At 46.5% G+C, this 24,695-nt stretch overlaps 1 protein-coding gene across 7 annotated transcripts in view; it reads left to right on the forward strand.

The window, feature by feature from the left end:
* The window catches only part of UBR3 (ubiquitin protein ligase E3 component n-recognin 3), a 250,272-nt gene that overhangs the window by 57,499 nt on the left and 168,078 nt on the right, over nt 1-24,695 (forward strand). For all 7 annotated transcript variants that reach the window (XM_088469036.1, XM_088469052.1, XM_088469046.1 and 4 more), the window contains 5 exons: nt 1,880-2,008; nt 2,092-2,144; nt 3,134-3,267; nt 18,900-18,985; nt 20,447-20,588. In XM_088469036.1, coding sequence (XP_088325162.1) covers nt 1,880-2,008; nt 2,092-2,144; nt 3,134-3,267; nt 18,900-18,985; nt 20,447-20,588 — 544 coding nt within the window. The remainder of the gene's footprint in view (nt 1-1,879; nt 2,009-2,091; nt 2,145-3,133; nt 3,268-18,899; nt 18,986-20,446; nt 20,589-24,695) is intronic.

The raw sequence follows: 24,695 nt of genomic DNA on the forward strand, positions 1-24,695 counted from the left end.
CAGTGTTAGGATACTGACTGCCAGGAACCCGAACGCCGGCATCCCGCACCCAACCCATTTTTACCATAGCTAATGGTTATGTAAGGCCCATTTCACTCTTTCTGGTTGACACAACTACTCTCTTTATTGGGAGCTACCTATTACTGCTTCCGAAGTTTTGGAGAAGTAAAGGAAGCTGCATAGATGAATATGCGTCCACAGTGACTGCTTTCAGATTAATGGCATCAGTTGTCTAAATGTATTGGACTTTCCACTGCTTTAGCTATACTTACTTGGGCCCAGCCTATGAGGGTCTTGTGGCTAGAGGCACAGAGCTCTGCTTAGCAACCAGTGACTCATCACGCTGTTAGGAGTCATCAACTATCCTCTAGGATAGTGGTTCTCAAGTACCTCCCAACAGGTCATGTTTTGTGGGTTTCTTTAATCTTGCACAGCTGAGTTAATCTTTTTAGCTGGGTCAGTAATTGTCCTACAGACCGAAATCCCCAAAACATGACCTGTTGGGGGTAATGGAGGGTTGAGGTTGAGAACCTCTGCTCTAGGATCCAATTAAAATTACTCGGCTTAAAATCCTTCAACAACATTACCCTCTTGCATCCTCTCTGATAACGACTTCTCATTACCCCCTACACATCCTCCCATACTGCTACCCGCTTATTAAATTTCATACCATGCCTGGTTAGACTTTCCCCCCAACCTTCAAATTTCTGTAAAAACTTACCTAGAACCTACCATACCCCACCCATACTACTCATACTGGCACATCTTACAGCTGGCCTACGGCACTGTTTTAGACTTTTATCCACAAGATTTTTCTCTATCTAATGAGCAGGGCCCTCCTTACCCTTTTTGTGTCTACATTGTTGTGTTAATTTGCCCATGTTTTAAGCATGCTCTGTTTTCCATGGTTACATAAGTTTTTTTTCAACCAGCAGTATGCGGAACCCAGAACGCAGATACCTGGACATCGGCAAGTGTGAAATTCCACTAAAAGAATTTTACACTACCCATTTCCCTCACTATTGAACGCTATTAAAATAAACAACTACTGTATAACAGTAATCTGTATATATACAGGACACCACAAGCACTGTTGTTTCCCATGTACTGATAGTCTCCTGATCTCTTTTTATAAGGAGAATCATGCTCTATAAATAAGAAAAGTGGCCTAAACTTGGAGGAGGGCCTGTACATCTCCTAGAGGGATTGGTTTGCCCCATCAATGTAATGTACAAAATGACTGAAAGAACCAGCCTGTGTCAGAATAATAGACTGTATAAGTGATAACCCCTTTGGCCCAAATGTGATAGCCTATGAATTCCAGGAATTGCTAAGATTTTGGCAATTTAGCCACGAGATTATTTTTATTAGGAAAAAAAAATCTGCTTTAAATTTTGCCAAAATGTCGTTCCTTTTCTGGAGCTCTCTGGTTATTCCATTCGGGCCTTTGTCTCCTGATTAAACGTTTGAACATTTTGGTGTTAAAGGGCATCTACCGTGCAAGTTCCGGGCGGGCCTTAACTGTAGCGCACCCGGCAATAGCAACCAGCCCCAAAGCCAATGTGCAAGCAGAAATTCACGATAAGAGCAGCCTTAGGGCTGGGCGCCCAAAACCATTGAATAGCACCCATTCACTTTAGATGGGAGCGACAGGAGCAATAAACAATTGGATCACCCCTTTGTTTTGCATGGAGATGATATAAAAACAAAGATGTATATCCCTGGATTGTGGAACATAAACGCACAGATGTGTACAAATTAGGCATTTTCTGATCAGTGTCTATGGAGCCGTCATATTAAAGTAGTGGACGACCGCTTTAATATTGTTACTAATCTGTAACCCTTTTAATTTCAAGCCCCTCTTCTGTTTTCGTCACAGGCGAGTTTGTCTGAAATTCACAGCAACATGTGGGTACGGAATGGCCTCCAAATTAAAGGACAAGCCATGACCTACGTCCAGTCACATTTTTGTAATTCGATGATCGACCCTGACATCTACTTGTTACAGGTAAGACCTGTGAGGAGAGCACAGGATATGTCCTGATGTTTTCTGCATTATTACACTTCTGTTGTGTTTTTTTTTTTCCTTAGGTCTGTGCATCAAAACTAGACCCAGACTACTTTATTTCATCCGTTTTTGAAAGGTGAGTTTTATTGTAAAGGTTATATTAGAGGTCGTTGAATCTAAACTATAAGCGTAATAATTATACATTGGTGCAGTACTACTAATGGAGGTTCCATTGTCATTTTTTCTTAGTCAATATATCATTAAACAAATTGGCAATTATTGCAGAAAGTGTTCTTGTTCTCAAACACTATTTTATCGTTTTTGAGTGTTTTGGGCAAAGGAGAGATAGGAGACAGATCTGTCTTGGGTGGGAACATAGCAACATAATTGTGTGTGTTGTACCATTATAGGGATTGATATACAAAACCGGAAAATTACAAGTACATTGACAAGATTATTGAAGAACCACCAGGAAACCAGGTCCCCTGCGTTTAGGAGCTTACAGTCTAATTCTGAAAGTTACTTTGTGTTTTAAACAAAATGTCTGTTAGGTCTTCTTTTGTCATTTTAATAGGCTCTTATATGTGGGGATAATAGGTAAGCGTTGCCGTGTACATGGCGTTACCCAGAAGCCCCTGCTCCTTTTGGAGAGGGTTATTTACATGGTTTTCCATGGGGAGTTCAGCCTGAAAATTATCTTCTCTTTTTATTCTGTGTTTTATTGTATAGGATAAAAATTTATACTAATATGTCAAGTTTTTATGCTTTTTAAAAAAAATCAAATTTATGTTCCCATATTGTGAAGCTACAGTTCTTAATGCTGTAACTTTTCTCTCTCGGTGGCTATTCGTTTTAGTGCATTGCAAATCATGTATTTTTTTTATTAGTAATTATGTGGTGTGGTAGTCTATATAGCAGAGGTAGTCAACCGGTCCTGAGTTTTTTTTTTTTGGACTTCAGGAGGTAGTTGGTAGATTTTTTTCAGGTCTCAGGATAGGTGTTATGCAATATTTTCCATTATAAATTGGGGATCTGTAAATGCAGGTTCTGCAACCCAACTTGGGGATCCACATATGTCTATAACCTAGTGAGTTAGACACCTTTTCTTTATCTTACATAAACTAGGTTTAAGGTGGTAGATCTTCTGACAATGGCGTCCCAACACCAGAACACCGTCCTAGATGCTGATCATGAAAGATCAATGCTTGAAGGAGCACTCACATTTCTTGTTATCCTTTTAAGTCTTCGTTTACATTTAGGTAAGATTTTTTACTGGCGTTTTACTTGACCTGACTATGTATTTGGGCCGAATATTTCTTCTTCGGGGTCCATAGCTTATACGTTGGGGTATATTTCTCCTTCATCCACTAGGGGACACTGGAGCTTCATGACAGTGGGGTATAGACGGTGGGTTGAGTTGAGCCTGGCACTTTAAAAATCTACAAGTGTGTCTGGCTCCTCCCCCTCTATGCCCCATCAACCCCAGTTTTTAGAATGTGCCCGAGTAGAGCCGGTGCACAGGGGCTGTCTCCAGCCCTTATATTAATTTTTATATAGATTTGTAAAAGAATCAAGCAAGAGGACAGGCAGACTGTTAGCTGTGACAGTCTGCCTGCATCGTGGGAGCCGCCAGAGAGGGGACCACACGGCTACTGCAGCCTGTGTCCGGTCACCCTATGGAGGGGAGGCTGCTTTAGGCAGTTAGGAGTCATCAGACTCAGCGGGGCCCGCCACAGCTAACACTGGCTTGTGTCCGGGTCCCCGCTCTCCCCTCACTGCCCAGCGCTCTGGCCGCAGCAGCCCGGTGAGTAGCACACCTCTCCTGACTAGCAGGAGAGGTGAAAATAATCTGCTGGGTCTGAAGACAGCGCGCGGCTGTCAGTGCCACGCTGGTGTTGTGATAGAACACCGGCGCTGGCTGTTAGGTAGGCGCGCTCACAGCAGTCCTGCCTCTGCGTGCCGGTGCTTGTGTAAAAGGCACCGGCACGGTTATCACTGGCGGCGGTCGTGCCGCTGGCCCCCGCTGTCAGTGCGGGGACACAGAGGAGAGTGAGAACGTCCCCACTGAATAAGTGTATGCCGCGCGCATACAAAGCGGCGGCCATTAGGAGGAGGAGCTTATAGGTCCCTCCTCCTCTTCCTCCTTCACTGCCTGGGCTAGTTTGGCGCGCTCTGAACGGGAGTGGCGCCTCAGAGAGACTGAAGGCACTGAGCGGAGGGGGAGAGGAGAAATCTGACAGCTTCTACAGGGGGTCTGTAAATACAGAAGGTGGTTTTAACTACTTTCTGGTCCTATTGACTGCTCCTCCCTTATATGCCTGTCTGCCCCTGTTACTGAGTTGCATTATTCTTGAAATTCTGCTCCTCCTATACTGCTCTGCCTGCAATTTGAGTAGCATTATTATTGAAATTCTGCTCCTCCCTTATTGCTCTGTCTGCTCCCATACTTGAGTAGCATTATTATTGTAATTCTGCTTCTCCCTATACTTCTTCTGCATTCCTGAATTGTATGTGGTGCTTGTCTGTGAGTACATGATGACATCCAGGACAGAAAAAACTGCATCACAAAAGCTGTTTGCCTGCACTAAGTGCAGGAAGAAGTTTACCCATGCTCACTCCGAAGGGTCTTCCCTGTGCGAGACGTGTGAAGCAGACAGTGCTAACACGCAGTCTGTCACTCCCTCCTTCATAAATAGTTTGGCCGGGGTCATGGCGGACCTTTCTTCTGAATTAGCCGCTTCCCGTAGGGAACGGGAGTCTGCCAGAGATCTACCTGGCACATCTCACCCTTCTTTTCTAGCAGAACCAGCGTGGGCTCAGAATTTAGTCCGCTCGGTGAATAGCCTTGCTCAAGCGATGGGTTCTGCGTCTAAAGCTCCTGAAGCTACGGTAAGTCGCTCATCTAAAAAGAGGGCTCTTCCGGCGGTTCTCCAGTCGGATGAGGATTCGGCAGCGGATCACTCGTCTCAGGAGGAAGGGGAGATGCTGGACGAATCAGACGTAGAGACTTACTCACAAGAACCTGAGGCATTGCAAGGTATTGACGCACTCATTCTAGCGGTAAGGGAAGTTCTTAAGATTTCTGGCCAGGAAGCTCCAGAATCGTTAGAAGACTCCTTATTTGCCAGGTCACAGAAGATGGCCGTCACATTCAATGTTTCTCTCCAGTTGGACGAACAGATGACTGCAGCCTGGCAGAATCCGGACCGTAAATTCCAGATTCCTAAGCGTTTTTTCTCTCTTTACCCATTTCCTGCGGAAAATAGGAAGAGGTGGGAGACCCCGCCACCTGTGGATTCTACGGTTTCTCGGTTGTCAAAGAAGACCACGTTACCTGTTCCAGGAGCTACTACATTGAAGGAAACCTCAGAGTGGAGATTAGAAACCACTTTGAAATCCATTTATACGGCCGCAGGTGCACTTCTCCGGCCGGCCTTGGTAGGATCTTGGGTCAACAAGGCTGTGGAAAAGTGGGCGGAACAATTGACTGAGGGTCTTAGATCCAGCACTCCGCGGGCAGATCTGATTACCTTGGCAGAACATATTCAGGAGTCTGCTGTTTACTTAGGAGACGCCTCCAGAGATATCGGGCAGGTAGGCGCTAGGATTTCTGCTTCGGCGGTCTCTGCTCGCCGGGCACTTTGGCTTCGTGCCTGGCAAGCGGATGCGGAGTCAAAAAGAGCAGTGGAAGCTCTTCCTTTCACAGGCGATATTTTATTTGGTCCAGAGCTGGACAAATGGATCTCGCTGGCCACTGGAGGTAAGAGTACTTTTCTACCTTCATCAGCACCTCCTCCGCGTCGCTCGTTTAGGGGACCTTCCTTTCGTTCCTTTCGAGCATCGGCAAGATTTCAGGGACGATCGCGAGGTTCGTCTTCAGCGGGGCGAGGAGGCCGTGCTAGAGGACGTCAAGCAAATATTGCCCGCCGTCCAGATCCCAAGCCAGCAGACAAGCCTGTGGCATGACGGGCTCCCATCCCATCTCGGAAATCCGAAGGTGGGGGCTCGCCTCCAGCGTTTCTCGGAGGTTTGGAGACGGACTTCTCCAGACACTTGGGTTCGAAATCTGGTATCTCAAGGGTACAAGATCGAGTTCGCTTTCACTCCTCCTGGGCGTTATTTTACAACAGGTTTGCCCGTCGATCCCTTGAAGCAACTAATTTTGCGTCAAGCGATCGAGAAACTTTTGCTGGCCGAGGTCCTTGTGGCGGTTCCCACTGCACAAAGACAACAAGGGTTTTACTCAAACCTTTTTGTGGTTCCGAAACCAGATGGGTCAGTCAGACCCATTCTGAATCTGAAATCCTTGAACCAGTATCTTTCATTTCACAGGTTCAAGATGGAATCTCTCCATTCTGTCATTGCGGGACTAGAGGCAGAAGAGTTTCTGGTGTCGATAGATGTCAAGGACGCCTATCTGCATGTCCCAATTTGGGTTCCTCACCAGGCTTTCCTCAGATTTGCCATCAGGGAAGCTCATTTCCAGTTTCAGGCCCTGCCATTCGGTCTCTCGTCAGCTCCCAGGGTATTCACCAAAGTGATGGCCGTCATGGTGTCTCACTTGCGCTCTCGGGGGGTGACGATAGTTCCGTACCTAGACTATTTACTCATCAAGGCTCCAACGGCAGAAGTCCTTTTACACCAAGTGTCCCTTACACATCAGATTCTCATTCAACATGGATGGATTGTGAACTTCCAGAAGTCTCAGTTGATGCCGTCCCAGAGACTTCAGTTCCTAGGAATGATTCTAGACACTGTTCTGCTTCGTATATTCTTGCCAAGGGACAAGGCCATAGCCATACAGGAGCTGGTTCGTCTAGTGCTCAGACCCAGGAAAGTATCTGTGCATCTTTGCATCCGTCTCCTGGGGAAAATGGTGGCTTCCTTCGAGGCCATCCAATTCGGCAGATTTCACTCCAGAATATTTCAACTGGATCTTCTGTCTCAGTGGTCCGGGTCCCACCTACAGATGCATCGGCTGGTGCGTCTGTCTCCCCGGACCCGCATATCCTTGCTCTGGTGGCTTCGGACGGAGCATCTGTTAGCGGGTCGGCGCTTCGGAATTTGGAATTGGACCTTGGTCACCACGGACGCCAGCCTCCGCGGATGGGGAGCGGTGGTTCTGGACAATCACTTCCAGGGGCTTTGGTCGCAGCAGGAGTCCCTCTTACCAATCAATGTTCTCGAACTGCGGGCAGTCTACAGAGCTTTGATACAGGCTGCTCCTCTGTTACGAGGACTTCCGGTTCGGATACAATCCGACAATGCCACGGCAGTGGCATACATAAATCGCCAAGGGGGAACCCGCAGTCGGATGGCGATGAGAGAAGCCAGTCGCATCCTTCTGTGGGCAGAAAGACACGTAGAGGTCATTTCCGCAGTGTTTATTCCGGGGGTCGACAACTGGGAAGCGGACTACCTCAGTCGTCAGGATCTTCATCCCGGGGAGTGGTCCCTTCATCCCGAGGTCTTTCATCAACTGGTTTGCAGATGGGGGAAGCCACAGATAGACCTGATGGCATCTCGGATAAATCATCAACTACCCCTTTACTGCTCCAGGACCATGGATCCGGCAGCGGTGGGAGCGGATGCTTTACTGATCCCTTGGCCGTACAGCCTTGTGTACCTGTTCCCACCGTTTACGCTCCTCCCTCGGATTCTCAAGCGGATCAAACGAGAGTCGTCCACCGTCATCCTAGTGGCTCCGGATTGGCCTCGTCGGGTTTGGTACTCCGATCTTTTATTCCTTCTGGCAGACGAACCTTGGCCTCTTCCGCTACGATCGGACCTTCTACAACAGGGTCCATGTGTGTACCCGGATTTACGGTGGCTTCGTTTAACGGCGTGGCTATTGAGACCGCCATCCTAAGAAGCCATGGAGTTCCTAGGTCGGTCATTCCTACCATGCTTAGGGCTAGAAAACCGGTAACATCAGCGCATTATCATCGCATTTGGAGGGCTTATATCTCCTGGTGTGAAGGTCGTGGATCCTCCACTTCCTCTTTTCATTTACCACGTCTTCTTCTTTTTCTTCAAAAAGGCCTCGATGCGGGGTTACGCTTGGGATCGCTAAAAGTGCAGATTTCTGCTCTTTCTATTTTTTTCCAGCGTCGCCTAGCTCTGATTCCGGAGGTTCAGACCTTTTTTTCAAGGGGTACTTAGAATTCAGCCCCCCTTTGTGCCACCCACGGCTCCTTAGGACCTGAATCTTGTTTTATCTTTTCTTCAGTCATCCACCTTTGAGCCTTTGCAGGAGGTGGAATTGAAGTATTTGACTTGGAAGATGATCCTTTTATTGGCCCTGGCTTCGGCCAGACGTGTGTCGGAACTTGGAGCCTTGTCCTGCCGTTCCCCTTACTTGATTTTTCACGAAGATCGGGCGGAACTTCGTACCTGGCCTTCCTTTTTGCCCAAGGTGGTCTCGGGTTTTCATCTGAATCAGCCGATTGTAGTGCCAGCGTTGTCGGACTCTTCTGGGGATTCTCACTCCTTGGATGTGGTTCGGGCACTGAGGGGCTACGTAAATCAGAGGCTCTATTCGTCCTTTATGATGCTAATCGGCGTGGCTGGCCTGCGTCTAAACAAACTTTGGCCAGGTGGATTCGTCTGACTATTCGTCAGGCATATGTTGCTTCTGCTCGACCACCGCCGGTATCCATTTCTGCGCATTCTACGCGCTCTGTGGGTACTTCTTGGGCGGCACGTAGAGGTGTCTCGGCTTCACAGCTTTGTAGGGCAGCGACGTGGTCTTCGGTTCATACTTTTGTACGTTTCTACAGATTTGACACTTTTGCGGCTTCTGCTTCAAATTTTGGTCGTAGTGTCTTGCAGGGCGTTCAGCAATCTCCCCCCCCAGGAGGGTAGCTTTGGGACGTCCCCACTGTCATGAAGCTCCAGTGTCCCCTAGTGGATGAAGGAGAAAACAGGATTTTGGTACTTACCGTTAAATCCATTTCTCCGATTCCACAGGGGACACTGGACGCCCACCCAGTGCTTCTTGCCTGTTCTCAGTTGCTTGTTCTGCTTCAGTTCTGTTGCAGTTTTGTCTGTTTTCATTGTGTGACTGTTTATCACTGCAGCCTGCTGTGTTCTTGCAGTGTGTCAGTATGTTGGATGTTTCTTTTCCTGTTCTCCTTCTCTGTTCTTCAGTCTGTTCTCCGTCTCCTCTCGGGCTCAGTTCTTTAAAACTGGGGTTGATGGGGCATAGAGGGGGTGGAGCCAGTCACACTTGTAGATTTTTAAAGTGCCAAGCTCAACTCAACCCACCGTCTATACCCCACTGTCATGAAGCTCCAGTGTCCCCTGTGGAATCGGAGAAATGGATTTAACGGTAAGTACCAAAATCCTGTTATTTGGAGTAATCCAGGCACCAAACAGTTAAACAAGCTTCATCTCCCAGGATGCACTGGGTACTTCTACATATATATACCCCGCCCCTGGCCACAAGCAGTCAGTTGTTCTGTTTGGTGCGAGAAGGCACTGTACTGAGAGTGGGACTGCTGAAGCAGTCCCAGAGACAAGTTTTTTTTTTTTTCTCTCCTCTTGAGCAGGCGGTGCGTGCTGTGAAAAGCAGCTAAGCGTTTGATGGGAGATTCGCGGGTCACCTGCTCAATCTACCCCCGCTGGTGCCAAAACACTGGTGTAAAGCCAGTGATTTCGGCAGGGGCACTGGGCCCTGGACTGCAACCGGGATGCATGGGGATGCAGGTAAGAGTGGTTTCGGCGGCCGTTGACACGCCGGGGGACCGCTGTAGTGAGGAGCCGGGGTAGTCTGCCTCCCACACTAGACCACCGGGACTTGATGGAGTCCTGACAGCCAAGGGCTAGTTGGCGGCGGCCATGTCAGTTAGCCAGGTGGATCCATACAGCATAGGGGAGGTTCGCTCTCCCCGGCGGCCCCTTCCCCAACTCTCACACCGGCCCTTCTAGGTTCCTGCATCTGGGTTGCTCCTCTCAGCCTCCCTCTATATGAGTCGGCCAGAGACCACTCTCAGGTGCTCTCGGTGGCTGTGCACTCAGGAGGTTGGGTCAGTCTCCCTGTATGCCTCTCCCACGTTGACGGGTCATACAGAGCTCTATATCCTACTAGGCCTGAGGCTGTTCGTAGTGAACTAAGGGCCTGATTCAGACCCACTCGCAAGCGGCTGTCCGCTCGCAAGTGGGTCGATGTTGTGCACTGCGCATGTGCACGACGGCGGGAGCTCCGCCGTGCGCATGCGCCAGACGCGACGAGCGAAGGAAAGTCCTTCGCTCGTTGTGTCTGATCAAAGGGGGCGTGCTGTCGATGTTGATTGACAGCACGCCCCCTTTGGTGGGCGTGCCTCCCTGACGGGGGCGTTCCCAAGGGAACGCCTACCGTCAGAAGCCGGCCCACTGATAGAGCCAAAATCACTCCGGGCCTTGCGGTTGAAAACCTCAACCGCAGGCTCCGGCTCGCAGTTTCGATGGTCACGACCATCGCGGCCATCAAACTGCACGCTCGTATAGGCTGTGGGTGGTGACCCACAGCTATACGAGCGTCCAGGAGGACGCTCCATAATTATGGAGGGCGGCCCTCATTCAGAGCGTGCGCTCTGCTCAGAGCGTACGGCTCTGAATGAGGGCCAAAGAGCTTAAGATGCATATATTCATATTATAAAGGGATATATTATGCATTGCATGTGACTTTGAAAGCTGCTGTGTGTGGTACTGCCTTTTATGTCTATATAACTGTCAGTCTGTTAATCTATCACTGTTGTTTCTCCTCATATCCCTCTACTACAGGTGTGTGTGAAACATTGTCACATGTGTGCTCAGAACTTTGCATAAAATCATTATGTCCAAAGAATCTGAAAGACGGGTGGCTGAAGCCCCTGTGCTGGTGTCATGTATGGCCTGCAAAGCGGGATTATCCCCACATGATTTTCATATAAAATTGATTATGTGGTCACCAGCTTCTGGACAGGATCTCCCTGGGGTTTATTATGGACCAATATACCTCTGCTTGGGTGGCCAGGTTATACAGTGCTCAATATCCTACTAAGCTGGTGTGCTTTTTGTAGTGTCACTCAGGAGAGGAAGACCGTTTTCCAGCAGCACATTTCTCCTCCCTGATTAGAGCGGTCAAAGCTGTGCTACACATAAATGATGTGGGGCCGGTACAAGGAAAGGCTCCAGTATTCAAACGCCAGAAAATGAAAACGGAAAGCCTTCTGTCCATAAACATCCTGGAACTAAGGGCAGTATTCAAGAGCGCTTGTTCTAGCTCAGGAAATACTAAAGGGGCAGACCTGTCCAGGTACAATCCAACAACGCCACCGTAGTAGCCTACCTCATCCATCAGGGAGGCACGTGAAGCCAGGCTGCCATGGCGTAAGTATCAAACATTCTGATTTGGGTAGAATGTCATTTTCCAGGAAGATCAGCTGTGTTCATACCAGAAGTCCTCAATTTGGAAGCAGACTTCCTAATCCAGCAGGATATTCATGCCAGAGAGTGGGCTATTCATCCACAGGTATTTCAAAGCCTTGTGGACATATGGGGTCTTCCAGAGGTGTAGACCTCATGGCTTTGAGTCACAACCACAGAGTCCCCAGGTACGGGCAGAACCAGGGATTCTGCAGCCGAGTTTGTGGACGCTCTGGCAGTAGAGTGGAACTTCAGATTGGCGTATTTGTTTCTTCAGCTTTCCCTTCTTCCAAGGGTTATCGGGTAATAAAAGCAGGAGAGTGCAACAGTAATACTGATAGCCCCTGCTTGGCCCTGACGCCATTGGTTCACCGACCTAAAGAGTTTCTCCATAGACACTCCGTGGCCTCTTCCGCCAAGGCGGGACCTGTTAATACGGGGTCCCTGCCTGTATCCAGATCTTCCTAGTCTGTCTTTGACAGCGTGGCTCTTCAGACCTCCGTCTTAAAGGGAAAAAGTTTTCCAAATCTGTAATTCAGAGTTCACAGAAACCTTCGTCTGGCCGCATTTATGACAATATTTGGCACTCGTATTTTCAGCGGTGTGAACTGAGGAAATGTGACCCTAAGGTGGTTAGGGCTTCTCGAGTGTTTTCTTTTCGTTAGGCTGGTTTAGACCGGAGTCTGGCCACCCTGAGAGTTCGGGCTTCTGCACTTTCAGTTTGGTTCAGAGATGGATAGCCCCATTTGCCTGATGTTAGAATATTTTTTCAGGGTGCTCTGAGGGTTCAGCCAGCCTTTGTCCCACCGGTAGCCTGTGGGGTTTAACATTGGTTCTCAGGACTTTGCAGGCTCCTTTATTCAAACCCCTGAAATCAGCAGACCTAAGGTGGTTGACAGAGAAGACAGACAGTTTTCTTCTGGCTATCGCTTCGGCCCGTAGGGTCTCTGATTTGGCAGCCCTGTCTTTTCGCTCTCCTTTATTGATATTTCATCAGATTAGAGCTGTTCTTTGTACTAGGGCCGGGTACCTTCCTAGGGGATTATCCCGGTTTTATGTGAAATGAAGAAAATGTGGTTCCAGCTTTGTAAGCTTCTTGTCTTTCGGCTGGTGAAGCATCACTGGATGTTGTCCGTGCACTACGTATCTATGTAGATCGCACCAACTCCATTAGAAAATCATCTTCTTTATTTGTGTTGTAGGGCTGTCATAAGCGAGGCTGGCCAGCTAACAAACAGACTTTGGCCAGATGGTTGCTTATGACAATTTCTCAAGCGGTCACAGCACATTCTACTCGATCTATGGGACATCGTGGGCGGTGCGTCATGGAGCCTCTGCTGAACAGTTGTGCCACATGGTCTTCTGTCCACACCTTTGTCAAATTGTACGGATTTGACAAATTTGCCTCTCAGGATGCTTCCTTCGGGTGTAGGATTCTCCTTTCTACTGAAACACAGGAGCGTCCTCGCCCTTAAGGGAACTGCTTTGGGATATCCCCAACGTATTTGCTGTGGACCCCATGGAACCCAAAAAAGAAAATAAGAGTTATGGTATAACATACCTTTGTTAACTCTTTTTCTTCAAGGTCTATGGGGTCCACAGGACACCCACCCTAATGCACCTGGTGTTTTTGGGGTAATCTCTTGTATCTTCTATGAATCCCTCGTCTTAGAGAGTTTTTCTGAAGTACAAGGGTCCTTCCTTCTCTTTGTTTTGCCTTCCCCTGCTTGGGCTTGATAACAAACGGACTGCCTGTGGCCAGGGGCGGGGTATATATGGAAGAGGATCCAGTGCATCCTGGGAGCTGAAGCTTATTTAACTGTTTTGTGCCTGGATCACTCCAACCACATACCCCAAAGTATTTGCTGTGGACTCCATGGACCTCGAATAAAGTGTTAACAAAGGTATGTTATACCATAACTCTTATTTTGTCAGAGGTGCTCTCTGATGTACCTTTCCCACCTTTATCAATTCTTTATTATTTAGAAAGGGTGGGATTAGAGGACATGGTGTCTCCTGTTTGCTGATTCTCTGTATAATATTTATTATTAAGCAATTTTACTATTGTTGTTTCTTAATGCCACAACGATCCTATTATACAGAACCCATGCCAATTGGGAGAACATACAAACGCTACATAGATTGGTATTATTTAGTCTTCATGACAAATGCTGGCAAATATACCTTGTAATCTGCTTGGCAGAGTCTGTGATGTTTACTTGCAGAGCCAAACCACAGACCCATGTGCCTGATAGTACACTTCTGGCCCAACCAAGAGCCAAACCACTGACCATGTGCCTGATCGTACACTTCTGGCCAAACCACCGACCATGTGCCTGATAGTACACTTCTGGCCCAACCAAGAGCCAAACCACCGACCATGTGCCTGATAGTACACTTCTGGACCAACCAATGGCCTCCAAATGCTCCCATGGGGGTTATCCACTTAGGTGCTCTACTTTGTAATAATGGGCCTGGTTTAGATATATATGGTGTCGCACAGCTGCCAGGAAGTGTCTGTGCAATACCATACAAGTAAAATGCTACCTGTAGGAAATAGACACTTGCCGCATGCATGTGCTATCCGAGTGCAGCACCCGCAGGCGCCTCTACAGGTGATCATCGGCCTGGCCGCCCTAACCCCTCTGCCAGCTCCAGGAAGTCTGCACGCCTGCAAACGGGGGCGATGCCCTCCGCTTTGTACAATGGTCCTGATCACCGCCCCCCCAAACACACATGCTGTAGCAAAGTGGGCACTGCGGGCGATCACACAGGACCCGTTCTTCACATGGGCAGAACGGGGCCTGCGCAGACCCAGGACCATCGGATATGTAGGTAAGCCATCGGGTTTATGTACATATCTGAATTGGGCTCAGTGAGTCCACCACTATGCAATGCTCAGCGAGTTTGGTCAAAAACATCAGGATCTGCACGTCTATGGCCAGCATAAGTGCTGTTTGCTGAATTAATTAGATTTTAAATTTATATTTCCGATTTACTAAGCTCCCTACAATGTTGAACATAAAGGGGCTAATTTAGGAACATTAAATTTAGGGTACACTTGTGTTCACTGTCTTAGTAGCGCTATACAGATACCAGCTATTTGTTACTTGGCTTGCTGTGGTTCAGTGCACAGTTTAGTCTTCATACACACTTCTTACAGCAAATCTTTATCTGTTACAAGATACATCTGTGTGGTATTGGAGCCTGAATTTTTACATGACGTTTGGGTTCTAAACAAATGTACTAATAACCATTGCATACTATGTTTTGTCTGTTAGGGTTCCTTTTAACTTCTTGTCTCTGTCACCCCCTTTTAATACAAATATCCTGTACGTCAGCACCGGAGAACAACATACTATTTCTACATCAGGGTCCATAGGGTATCCACAAGATACCTTGGGGTATAGGTGATGGCATCAGGCATCGGGCACCATAGAGTTACGTTTTCAGCCTCCCAGGATGCACTAGGGTCCCCCTCCTATACCCCGCCCCCGAGCCAAGGCATCTCAGTTTCGTTGGTGCCCAGTTCGGAGTCGGAGCACCTGTTTAGAGGGGGGCTAAGGCCCGAAGGAAGCATCCCCGACAGGCTGGCCCCAAGAAATCAGCCAATCCCAGGAAACAGGCCTGGAGTACCAGACGTCCGGCCCCTAAGTCTGATAACAAACCTGCGGCCTGACGGTCCGGGCCTCCCTTTGGGGGATCCCAAAGTGGGAGGCCGCCTGCTGCAGTTCGCCCAGTGTTGGTCGGTAACCACGATAGACAATTGGGTTCACGAGGTGGTTTCTCACGGGTATGCCCTCTCCTTTTGGCACAGGCCCCCATCCCGATTCTTCACCATGGGTCTTCCCTTATACCGGAACAAAGCCACGGAACTGCGGAAAGTTTTGCATACTATGCTCCAGGCTGGAGTTATAGTGCCTGTTCCATTCTCCCAGAGGGGCCAGGGTTTCTATTCCAATCTATTTTTGGTGCAGAAACCCAATGGGTCATACCGTCCGATTCTCAACCTCAAAGCCCTCAACAAGTCCTTGCAGGTGCCGCGTTTTCGGATGGAGACCTACGGTCCATCATTCTGGCGCTGGAACCTGGGGATTACATGGTGTCGTTGGACATACAGGATGCTTACCTGCATGCCCCTATTCTTTTACGCCATCAACAGTTCCTCAGGTTTGCAATCCGCAACGATCACTTTCAGTTCCGGGCGTTACCCTTTGGCCTGGCGACAGCACCACGAGTGTTCACCAAGGTTATGGCGGCTTTCCTGCGGCTGCAGGGAGTCTGCATGTTGCCGTACCTGGACGACCTTTTGTTGGTAGCTGGATCTCCAGAGCTCCTTCTACGCCCCTTGGATCTGACGATTGCGGTACTGCAACAGCACGGCTGGTTAATAAACTGGCAAAAGTCCACCCTAATCCCGTCTCAGAGGATTCTGCACCTCGGAGCCTTATTGGACTCCAGACAGCAGAGGATCTTTGTGACGGGGGAAAGGATCTCTGCCTTATAGTTGAGGGTGCACAGTTGTCTGCAGAGTCGCCGTGTGTCCCTGCACTCAGCGATGAGGTTACTGGGCTCCATGGTGTCAGTATTCGACATGGTGGAATATGCCCAGTTTCACTCCAGACCTCTGCCGCAATTGATCCTGTCCAAATGGAATGGACTGCCTCGGAGTCTAAAGTCACAGATGATGGTGCTCACTCCGGAGGTTCGCCTGTCCCTAGCCTGGTGGTTGCAGACGACCCATCTCAACAAGGGTTGTCCATTTTGGGTGGCGAACTGGGTCCTGTTGACAACGGACGCCAGCCTTCGGGGCTGGGGAGCGGTCACGGGGTCCACACTTGTTCCAGGGCAGATGGGCTCAGGCGGAAGTGGAGCTTCCAATAAACATCTTGGAACTCCGAGCGGTTTTCAATGCTCTCCAGCAGGCACATCGGGTTCTCCAAGGTCACCCCGTGCAGGTCCAGTCGGACAACGCCACCACCGTGGCCTACATAAATCGGCGAGGAGGAACCCGAAGTCGGGCGGCACTCGTAGAGGTGTCCCGCATCCTGGTCTCGGCAGAGCGCAATCTCCCGGCCATATCAGCCGTATTCATCCCGGGAGTCCTCAACTGGGAGGTGGACTTTCTCAGTCGCCAGGATGTTCATCCGGGGGAGGTCTCTGCACCAGGACGTCTTTCAACTTCTGGTGGACAGGTGGGGTCTTCCAGAGATCGACCTCATGGCGTCATGGCACAAAAACAAGTTGCCGGTGTACGGGTCTCGAACAAGAGACGAAAAGGCGTCTCTGGTGGATGCTCTGTCCGTCCAGTGGACGTTCCGGTTTGCTTATCTCTTTCCTCCGGCACTGGTTCTCAGACCTTCAGGGTCTGTCTGTGGACATTCCTCTGCGGTTGTCGCTGCGACCGGACCTACTGTCACAGGGTCCTTATCTTCACCTGGACCTGACTCGGCTGTCTTTGACGGCGTGGCTGTTGAGATGGCCATGTTAAGGTCCAGGGGTTTTCCAGCTCTGTAGTACGAACTATGCTAAGAGCTCGGGAACCATCTTCTGCAAGGATATACCATCGTGTGTGGCATACGTTCTTCCAGTGGTGTTGACCGAGAGGTTATGTCCCTCGGGTGTTCCGTCTGTCTAGAGTGTTAGCTTTCCTACAGGCGGGACTAGACCATGGGCTACGCCTTGCTTCTCTGAAGGTGCAGGTGTCTGCCTTGTCCGTCTGGTTCCATCGTAGGATTGCTACAATCCCTGATGTGCGCACCTTTATGCAAGGTGTTCTTCGAATTCAGCCGCCCTTTGTTCCACTGGTGGCGCCTTGGGATTTAGCTGTGGTCCTGAGGGCTCTCCAGGGACCGCCGTTTGAACCACTGGGCTCAGTGGACCTTAAATGGCTGACAGCTAAAACTATTTTCCTTCTGGCCATCGCTTCGGCCAGACGTGTTTCTGATTTAGGGGCTCTCTCCTGTAGACCCTCTTTTCTGATTTTTCATGGGAACAGGGCAGTGCTGTGCACTCGTCCTGAATTTCTTCCCAAAGTTGTTTCACGTTTCCATATCAACGAGGAAATCGTTGTGCCGGCTTTTAACTCACCTGATCTTTCAGTGGCTGAGGCCACTTTGGACGTTGTGCGGGCCTTAAAGATTTATGTTGACCGCACTTCTTCTTTTAGGAAGTCGGATGCCTTGTTTGTCCTCTATGGCTTCCGTAAAAAGGGTTGGCCTGCTTCAAAGCAAACTTTGGCAGGTTGGATTCGTATGGCTATTTCAGAAGCTTATCTTCATGAAGGCCTTCCGGTTCCATCCTCTGTGAGGGCTTCCACTAGGTCTGTGGGTCCTTCGTGGGCAGCTTGACGTGGTGCCTCTGCAGTCCAGATCTGCAAGGCTGCTACGTGGTCCTCTGTCCATACTTTTGTGAGGTATTGACACCTTTGCCTCTCAGGATGCTTCCTTCGGGCGGCGGATTCTCCTTTCAGCACAGGAGCGTCCCCACCCTTCAAGGATACTGCTTTGGGACATCATCCCCAAGGTATCTTGTGGATCTATGGACCCTGATGTAGAAAATATTAGATATGGTAAGAACTTATCTTTGTTATCTCTATTTCTACGAAGTCCATAGGGTTCTACAGGACTCCCGCCCTATCGCACCTGTGCTGCATATTGGCTTTACTCTGGTCACCGGTTTTTCCGTCTCCCTCTGGTGAGAATGTGATTCTTGTGTGTGTCCACATCTTTCTTCTCTCTCTTCCTTCTCCTCCTCGGGCCTATGGCTTGGTACGTAACTGAGATGCCTTGGCTCTGGGGCGGGGTATAGGAGGGGGACCCTAGTGCTTCCTGGTAGGCTGAAAACTTAACTCTATGGTGCCCGATGCCTGACGTCATCACCTATACCCCAAGGTATCCTGTGGAACCCTATGGACTTCGTAGAAATAGAGATAACAAAGGTAAGTTCTTACCATATCACACATTTTTATAGATTTTTGTACTCTCTTTTTTTAAAAACTTTTTCATTGGTTTATTCCTGGAACCAGTTTGCTGCAGATTAGTGGTTCTCCAGTCTAATCTTCATGTTCTCCCCATCCGGTCATGTTTTCTGTATACTTATGTACAGGTAAGTTTGTTTTTCTGGATCACCGTTTATCTTGCCTGCTTCCATAGACAAAAATCTGAAAACATGATCTGTTGGGAGTACTTGAAGAATAGACTTGAGAACTACTGTTTGCAAATGAAATGGATCTGCAGAGAAATGTGTTCCAGATCCGTATTACAGGGAAAGTCCGCTTTTGAATACCCCCCAATTTATTTTTACCTGCACCCTCCCGCCCCCCATGTGGCAAATAAGTGATATGGTGGGATAGGTGGTTTAAAGTTGAACAGCCACTTTAAACTTTATATCCTATGTGGATTGAATTTTAAAAAACGTAGTATACATTTTAAGCTATACGATTTCCTATTTGATGTCAGCATATTCAGTATGGAATGTAACAACAGTTTAATCTGTGTTGTAGGAATGACCGATGATGAGATCCTGAGAGCAGAGATGATCGCTCAGCTATGTATGAATGACCGTACCCATAGCTCACTACTTGACCTTATATCCTTTTTTGAATGTTTGCAGAACACGTGAAATTATTACTAGACAAATGACTACTAGCTTGTAGTGTAGCCTGAGATCTACATTGCCCCAGTTAGTTTCAATATTCTATTGGGATGGCGACACGGAAATCACTTACAGTTGCTGTCTCCACTATTCCTCGTCCTACATACCATTAACTGGCACTTTGTTGATTGATTCTAGCAACAATGGGCCTGAATGCAGCCGCATCTAGCGAGCGTTAGTAAACGTGTATGCATTATAGTGAACATGCGCATCTTTGCTGGTCTCTGAGCGATTCTGAGCCAGATGGATCTTGGACCTTTCTCCCTGACTGCGATATGGCCGTTACTGGGTGACAAGCGGGAGAACGCAAAGAAGAGAACAGTCTCGAGTGTGTACTGTATGGAGCTTCAGCAGAGTGAATAAAAAGCGGTTCTATATATCGGTGTTAAAAATTGGTTTTAATGTAACAGTGATTAAATACATTCATTTTATTTAGAAGCGTGTATGCATAAGTAAATGAGCAATAAAACACACACATGCCTGATTTGCTACATCAATGTGTTTACAACTAGTTAGACTAAATAGGCTGTACTTGTAGAGCTATTATTTTTAGTATTACTTACAGATGTGTCCTCATACATCTAGCATCTGTATGTCATACAGCGTGCGACACACCGCATGACTGAGACGATCTTAGAGGATTAGTGTACCATATTTTTCTTTACATTTTGCATCCTAGTTGCATCACACAAGCAGAAAGCCTCACAGTGTACCAGAGACACTAGTCTGAGACTTTAACCACACAATAATTAGTTTTAAAGACAAAGTCGCAGATGAAGCACAATGGTAATTGGCGTGACTAAAAGCTGTATCGCAGCACTTCCTATAAAGATTCAGACGCAGACGCGCACAGATGTACAAATGTCGCACATCAAATTAATTAGTGCAATCTAGCAATGTAGTTTTGCCGCTCCCAGTTGTTTTATTTATACCAATAAGACGCACAAAGATGCTCTGAGCAAGCGTGGTAGAGCGGGACCTCGCTCGCAGAGAGGGACTATTTGGCACGGCTTGTGAGGATACCTATGTAACTATTCAGTGTCACATGTACATGATTATTGAGAGATTATACTGATGCTTGTGTAACCTTGTTATCTACCTCATGACAGGTTAGTGACCACTGCGGATGGCCATTTTAAGATCAGCAAGATTGCAGAGTCCTGTAATAGCCTCATTATCACAAGGACGCAAGTTTTTGGATAATGCTTTGCCCTAGGATTAAATCTTTATCGCAGACTAGCTGCTGGTAACCAAGTTTGTTGGTGCCAGACTGATGACCTCCTCGCACAGGAGGGAGTGGGAATTATGCATCTCACTATGTAACTTTCCATTACTTTGTGGATGTCTAATCATTGACGAGACAATCGTGGTTTGTTTTCCTAAATTGCTAGCTACATCCCAGAGAGCCCTAATCCCAAAAGCGGTGTAATGCCGGGCAGCACCAGCTTCGAGTCCGTGTTGTCTGCAGTAGCTGATTTTAAAGCTCCTGTGTTTGAGCCTGGAGGCTCCATGCAACAAGGAATGTATACGCCGAAGGGTATGTATGGTCTATACTGTACTATTTGTAATTGGTACCTTTTATAGAGTGTCATTATTTTAAGGAAAGGAAAGTTTAGTGAAGAGAACAGCAAGTGTCATGGAATAATCCGCCAAGCAAGAAATGGGGACATTCTGATGGCCTTGGAGTTTGGTATTAATACAGTACTTGTCTGTTCAACTTCTAAATGACCAATCTGACTGTAATTTAAACAATGAGCTTGGGTAGCATAGTGGTCAGCACTGGGTCGTGGGTTTGATTCTTGACTGTGCACTATCCGGTTGCTCTGCTTTTCTCCCGCTCACCAATAACTTATTCATACTGGTAGGTTAATTGAATGCTAATAAAAAAAAGTGTGAGTTTATGGGAGGGAATATACATATGTACACATGAAGATAAAGAATTGGCATACAGTAGAGTTTAACCTGTAATACAAAGGACAAAGAAGAGGATCTTATATTTCTCTTCTGGTTTATTAAAATTAGCAAGGCTTTGTGGCTTATAAGCTTATTCGCCATATACTGCTCAGACATTTTAACACATCATATGAATTCACCTATTTCTTTAACTTGTTACTATACTTTTCATTTTAGTTTTCTGATTTTTAAAAAGATAACTTTCAGTAGTGAGTTTATATATTTTTAAAGATTATACATTCTATAGAACTTAGCCTAGCCTATTAAGTGCACCACAATATCAAAACTAATTTGTTCTTTGTGCTATTTATTGGATTAGGCTGTTTTGTTTTATTTTTTAATAGTACTTCCCCATAAAAGATACTTCTTAAGGGTGAGGGCCAGATAGGATTTGATAATAAGAACTGGTGTAGTGGTACTTTTTGTTTTAGTCTATATTGTATGTCCCTCTTTTCTCATTGCTCTGCTTGCCCCCACTGTCTGGCACTGAGAGCGACACTAGTGCCTTACAAATTAAAGATATAATAGTAACGTTAATGTCAATAACCGTATGATCTGTGGAGAGAAGCATCCATGCAGTGTTACTGTGTGATATACACCCTGTGTATGAAAATTAACAGCATCATTCCCATCTCTCGTGTGAAACTTTTTTTTAAAGAATGCAGCACAGGTTCACACGGATCCACACCCATATGGCTCGGACTCGGCAATACTTAAATGAAAGAGAGCTGCATGATGGAGCTGTAGAAATAAAAATAAAAAACTAAACTAAACAAACGCCATTGCAGATTTACTTGGAATTTAGTATTGCTTCGTAAGAGACATTTTCCAGAAGAGAGAATGTTTGGAAAGAGCTTATAAAAATTAGGTGTAGCTTTTCTGCCTTCTACACATTGACCACATGGTGGAGCTGCTCCTCTATTCTCGCCTCTGTGCATCTTCTCTCAAAACCCTGTTATGTTAAATAGACTTAAAATTCTGGGTTTAGGCTCATGATTTATGAAACAATTGATTGAGCACTGCCTGAGATCCAGCTAAATACCAGCTCACTGGGGCAGAACTGATGAGATTATGTTTTTTTATATATATTTATTTGTCTATTCTTTAGAATGCTATTAGTTCTGTCTCTCTGGAATAAGTAATGTGGCGATATCAGTTACTTATTATTTTTTTTTTGTTTATTTTATTTGTCTGTTCCTCTTTATAATTACCAGATAGTAAACTTCCATTTCATCTTGGTTTTTAATAAAATGATAAAGGAATGTGATTGTTATTAAAGGGACTTACAGCAGGAATTGTTGCTCTTTGAATAAGACGTAATGTAGATTCCTATGGCCACCTGCAGTACAAATCGGACATAGCCACACCAACCCCATTCACCTCATTACCAGTTAAATCGAATGGATATTTAAATGTGTTATCTTGACATATAACTCTACCCATTTGGCCGTGCACAGTTGCCCATTTTACCTGTTGTAGTGACCCATCGTCTGCTGACTTTGGAAGCAGTCATTTTGTGGTTGGCACAATGTTCATGAGAAAGCTGCCTATCCATTCACTTGGAACTAGCGTGAGAGAAAATATTTTGTCTGGCGCCAAATGGGAACCAATAATCAAATATAGCAGCAAGTGTGGTCATGCACTGCAGCCAAGGAGAGATGACGTTTCCCTGTAAACTTCAAAGGAACCTGCGTACTAAGATCGTGCCACAGTGTGTACATCAATAGGCTAATCATTACTTTAGCCCACAAAATGGCTGCATCCACTGTTGTGTGTTTCTGCACTATAACCAGGAGCATTCTAGTTCTGATCGATCCCTAGAACCTATGACAACCATGTCACAGAGCAACCTCCATTGTGCCATAGAGAAATAAAAACGTTAAACTCTGCGTCTCTATTAACACAAAACCAGCTGCAGTGCCAACTCCTATGTGAGTACACCCAATACTCTGTGAATTCATTTGAATTATTCCATTGTGCCATAGTCTGTCTTGGCTAAACACTGGGACGGTGTGGCCCTTTAGATTGAGTTTCCATCAAGAGGACCAATCAGAAGGCACAGTTAGACATGGCAGCTGCTGATTGGTCTTCTCACTCACATTTTCAGCAGCCAAGTTCACCACCGTAGGTGGTTGTATTGTGCTTGTGTTGTGGTTACAAGACTCACGCATGGGTGTGCATATATGTCATTTACATTTGGTATTGCTCAGATAAATATTGTGTGATCATTTCTATTGTATGTATTTCTATGTACTTTACCCTTCTTCACCGTTACTGCGAATAGGCAGGGTTAAAGATAACAGCTGCTGAGGGGTTAAGGCGTCTCAAGTACATTACTTAGAAACATTTGCCTTCAGGACATGACCATGTTTTTTTCAAGCAGCAGTTCTTCCAGGGCATTGTAGCACAAACTAGTTTTTTTCAATTTGCATTTACTTGACCTTTCCTGTAGCCCTGATCACACAATGTGATTTTACACCTCCCGCTGAATTCTGGGTTTAAGCAAAATCACAGCACTTTGTAATTCAACGCTAGAATCAGCCATTTCTAAACCTATAGTTTTATTTTACATGATTGAATATTATACATTTTCCTCTCATTAAGTTTAAAGACGTAGGAATTTTTTTTTTTTTTTTTTTTTGTGTGTGTGTTATGTCCAAATAAATTTCTTTATATATGATAATGTGGGTGATAATTAAGTGTAATGGGGACCAGCGGTTATATTCTAGACCAGTTTCCTCAGATGTACTGTAGGCTATTATATGGAGATCCAGCCAATATCCTTACAGTCGGAGCGCCGGCATCTCGATGTTAAGTACTGCGGTTAGGGTTGGGAGATACTAACTCTGTTGGGATTTTACAGCTGGGATCCCGCCATCATGTACCCAACCCCTTATATCATATTGTGTTATTCTTCAGTCTGTTAGATTCCTTTTGTGAAAACAGCCTTACTTAAAGATTCTTAGTGAGGATTTGTGCCTGGCAAATAGGAATATGTTTTTTGTGGGGTTTTTTTAGGTATATTTATAGGGTACTGTTTATTATTTATTATCCTCTATTTATATAGCGCCACAAGGGGTCTGCAGCGCCTAACAAAGAACCTAGGCAGAAACTGAACGAGCAAAACAAGAAAAAAAGTGACTTACAGTACAGAACATTGCAGGACATGGTGTATACACATTGCTACATCAGCAGTCATAATACCCAAATAAGCAACAGGGCTTGGGCGCCATTGGCAGTAGGGAGTAGATGATGGTATGAGGGAAGAGGGCCCTGCTCGTGAGAGCTTACATTCTACTGGAACAATTGAAAATACATTATAAGATCAGTTTACAGAATAATGTAAAACATTTTTAAAACTTCCCTACCTGATCGAGACGACAAGTAAAGTAAAACCCTATATAAACCCCATGTTTGCCTGCCAATGGACTTTGCACTTAACGTCAAGCTGATTCCCTGCTTATAATAGTTGCCCTGTTAAAGTTTTAATACAGGTTGAGTCTCCCATATCCAAAATGCTTGGGACCAGGGGTATTTTGGATAACGGAATATTCCGTATTTTGGAATATTTGCATATCATAATGAAATATCTTGGGAATGGGACCCCAATATACACACAGAATGCATATATGTGTTCTATGCACCTTATACACACAGCCTGCAGCTCATTTTATACAATATTTTCAATAAT

This window comes from Taudactylus pleione, unplaced genomic scaffold (assembly GCF_031769625.1).
Source record: "Taudactylus pleione unplaced genomic scaffold, aTauple2 ptg000004l, whole genome shotgun sequence".
Lineage (NCBI taxonomy): Eukaryota > Metazoa > Chordata > Amphibia > Anura > Myobatrachidae > Taudactylus > Taudactylus pleione.